General features: G+C 49.5%; 1 protein-coding gene across 1 annotated transcript in view; it reads left to right on the top strand.

The window, feature by feature from the left end:
• The first annotated feature begins 1901 nt into the window (after positions 1–1901).
• The window catches only part of PHOX2B (paired like homeobox 2b), a 3074-nt gene continuing 1555 nt past the window's right edge, over positions 1902–3420 (top strand). The window contains exons 1-2 of the mRNA XM_014522861.1: positions 1902–2142; positions 3045–3232. Of these exons, the coding sequence (XP_014378347.1) occupies positions 1902–2142; positions 3045–3232 (429 nt within the window). The remainder of the gene's footprint in view (positions 2143–3044; positions 3233–3420) is intronic.

The raw sequence follows: 3420 nt of genomic DNA, 5'->3' as shown, positions 1-3420 counted from the left end.
GATCCCACCTGGGGCGAGGCGGGTAAAGCAGTGCCAGCCCTGCCGGGCCGCAGCACTGCCCCTTGGCAGCGGGGGGCTGATCCCCGCCCGGCCAAGCCACCGGCTCGCAGCTGTGCCCACGCCGAGCTCGCGCGTGTCCTCCCCGCAGGAAGCTGTCAGCGGCTCGTCCACCTGCCCGCTGCCACCGGCCGGCCGGCCGGGCACCGCCGCATCGCTGCTTTAATGAAGTGCCGTTTTAATGCACAATAAAAGCTCGTGCGAGAGAGGAGCCGGGAGATCCCCCCTCTCCCGCTCGATAACTAGCGTTGGAATTAAGCTACTTAGCGGGGCTAATACGGTATCAGCCTAAATGCCCCTATAAAGACTTTATGAGTTTGTTACTTTAATTGCTGACTTGTTACAGAGCACATAAAGGGGGTAATGAATGTAATAAAGCTAATTATCCGCGCATTTAAATCGTATGAAATAGCCAGTGTTTGTTTACACAACTGTGCGATCCGACGAAGCATTTCCTCCTCTGCCCACCGAGAGGAAAGATTTAATGAAATGTAGCTAACGAAATGAAAATTACCTCATTGGCAGGAAAGCTCCGCAAATAAACACATCGATTCCTTGCTCCTCTCAGCCAGCGCCAGCAGAAACCCCCCGTTTTGGGGGGTCTCGGGGTTTCGCTGTTTAAAGGACGCTGCTATAAATACAGCACCAAGGTGCAAGCCTTCCTCGCCAGCTCCACACTTTGGACACGGGTTAAACTGTTTGGGGGGAGGGGAAAAAAAATGGTATTTTGAAAATCTTTCCTCCCCGCCCAATATGTTAGCGTCTTTTCTGTTGCCAGCCAGCAAAAAAGCAGGGTGGGGGAGGTAGAAAACTGAAAGTGTTCATAAGCCGCGCATATTTCAGACCAAAAATACTGTTCATAATAACAATAATAATAGTGGTAGTGATAATATATGCCTTGCAATGTGGGCGAACAAATAAAACCCAGGTGACAGAGCCCAGTGAATGCATCCATTTAGAATCCAGATGTTCTGCATTCAGGGGTTTTATTCGTTTTGTTCTCCAGGATCCCAGCGACTACCGTGTCAGCCCTGACACCCGCGGAAAAATCAACACAGCCCCTGCGATGAGAAATGCGATTTATAGGTTTCTCCCTTTTCCCCCCCTTGGACCAGGTGGATTTTAGAGAAATACACTCCTTCTTCACATACAAACCCCCACTGGCCCACTTACTCTATTTTACAGGGTGCCTGAGTCCTGCCAATGTCCCAGTCCTTTATAACATTTCATGCACTTCAGGGGGTAGACTTGTTGTTAAATTGAGCGTGTAACGCTCTTACAAAACAGGTTTCTCTATGACATCAAGGTTTCTCTCTCTATGCCTAAGGTATATGATCAGTTAAAAAGGCTTAAAAGCTTGGGCAAATTGGATCAGGGAGAATCGTCACCCAACTTTCATTATTTCCAAGTAGTGTGATTGAATTAAAGGGCAGGGAGCTGGTTAGAAGGGAGGATCGAGGGGCTCGGTACGTAATGGTGTGGTATTAAATTCTAATTAGAGATGCAGGAATCAGTGATAGGGAGGTTGGACAGCTCGGTCCCCCAGTGCCAGCCCAATAGACTGATGAGTTATTGTCATGTAAAAAGCGCCAGCAATAAGACCAACCGCTTTGCTATTGTCCAAGTGGAAAGAGCCAAGTTTATTATGAGGACTATATGCTCTAGAGACCTCAGGCAAGGCATCTCATAGGAGGCTTTTTCATAAAACTAGACTCTGCTGGTAGTAAGGAGGCCACTTTCGAAGCAGGCGTTGAGCTGTGCACATCTCCCCACCACAGGCACCTTCTCCTTATCCAGCTTTTATTTCAGTTTTCCACTTGGCTGAGCCATCCAGAGCCTTTTCAATGTATAAAATGGAATATTCTTACCTCAATTCCTCTGCCTACGAGTCCTGTATGGCTGGGATGGACACTTCAAGCCTGGCTTCAGCTTATGCTGACTTCAGTTCCTGCAGCCAAGCCAGTGGCTTTCAATATAACCCTATAAGGACCACTTTTGGGGCCACGTCTGGCTGCCCATCCCTCACTCCAGGATCCTGCAGTCTCGGCACTCTTAGGGACCACCAGAGCAGTCCATACGCAGCAGGTAAGGACCTCCAGCTTTGTTCGCCTCGGCAGCCGCCTCGCTGCTGGTATATAGGAAGCCTTGATTGCATTTGAAAATGGAAATGTGTTTAGTATTTACCAAACGAAATTTGCTTACACAAATGAAAGAATTTATCACGTTAGAAGCGATTGCAGGGAGGGGTAATTCACTTACAGGGTTACACTATCCTAGTCACACCCGAACCGCCAACAAAATTATCTTAAGCTGCCAAAATGATAGGCATAATTTATTTACTTTGCGATGAGACGTAAAGCTTAGAAAATAATTAAATAACCAAAGAGTAAAGCTCATTACTGACACTGTCTTTTTTTTTTTTTTTTAAAAAGGGGGGAAACAAACTCAACAACAGCAACATCAATGCAGAGCCATTTCTGGCTAGTCAATTATTTTTGCAGCACTTTTTTTTTTCCCAGACTCTTTGAACGTGAGTAACTTGTAAGGATAGAAAAGTCCAAATAAATATTGAAGCAATTCAGTAATAGCATTACGGAGTGACAGCCAGCAACCTGCCTGCTGCTCCCTGCCATGTTTTAAGGCACTTTCAATCATTTTTTTCCCCCGCTACACAGTGCTTGCCTCTGCCGAGCACCAGCCCGGCTCTCGCTGGGGCAGCGCACCTAGTCTCTACCTGCAGCCGGATTTAATGCAAGACTGGGTTTGTTTCCACATTCACTACCCCGCAGCTGCCTTTGGTTTCTTGCAGCTCTTCGGAGATGTTAGGAAGCCCTTGTAGAGCAGCGATTCCCCGTTTTGATTAGTCTTCGGTTGGTGCTGGTGTTTTGGACTGGACTGTTGGGAACCCAGGGCTGATTTGTTGATCATTATTATTATTATTATTATTATTATTATTTGGTCGTTGGTTTTGTCTCTTCCTCCTCCAGTTCCCTACAAACTCTTCACCGACCACGGCGGCTTGAACGAGAAAAGGAAACAGAGGCGGATCAGGACCACGTTCACGAGCGCGCAGCTCAAGGAGCTGGAGCGGGTGTTCGCGGAGACGCACTACCCCGACATCTACACCCGCGAGGAGCTGGCCCTCAAGATCGACCTCACCGAGGCCAGAGTGCAGGTAGGGCCGGGCCCGGCCGGGACACCTCGGCACAGGAGGGGGAGGATGCCTCAGGCCCGGGCTGTGGGGGGTCCGGGGATGGGGCAGGGCTGCACTGCAGGGATGCGGCGGGTGCCCGGGGCGATGCCACCAGTGCATCCGCGGACGACCGGGCCAGCCCCTGGCTCGGAGCCCCCGTTGCGGGTACC

This window comes from Alligator sinensis, unplaced genomic scaffold (genome assembly GCF_000455745.1).
Source record: "Alligator sinensis unplaced genomic scaffold, ASM45574v1 scaffold58_2, whole genome shotgun sequence".
Classification (NCBI taxonomy): domain Eukaryota; kingdom Metazoa; phylum Chordata; order Crocodylia; family Alligatoridae; genus Alligator; species Alligator sinensis.
The sequence above is the reverse complement of the archived record's forward strand: the minus strand, read 5'-3'. Positions and strand labels throughout refer to the sequence as shown.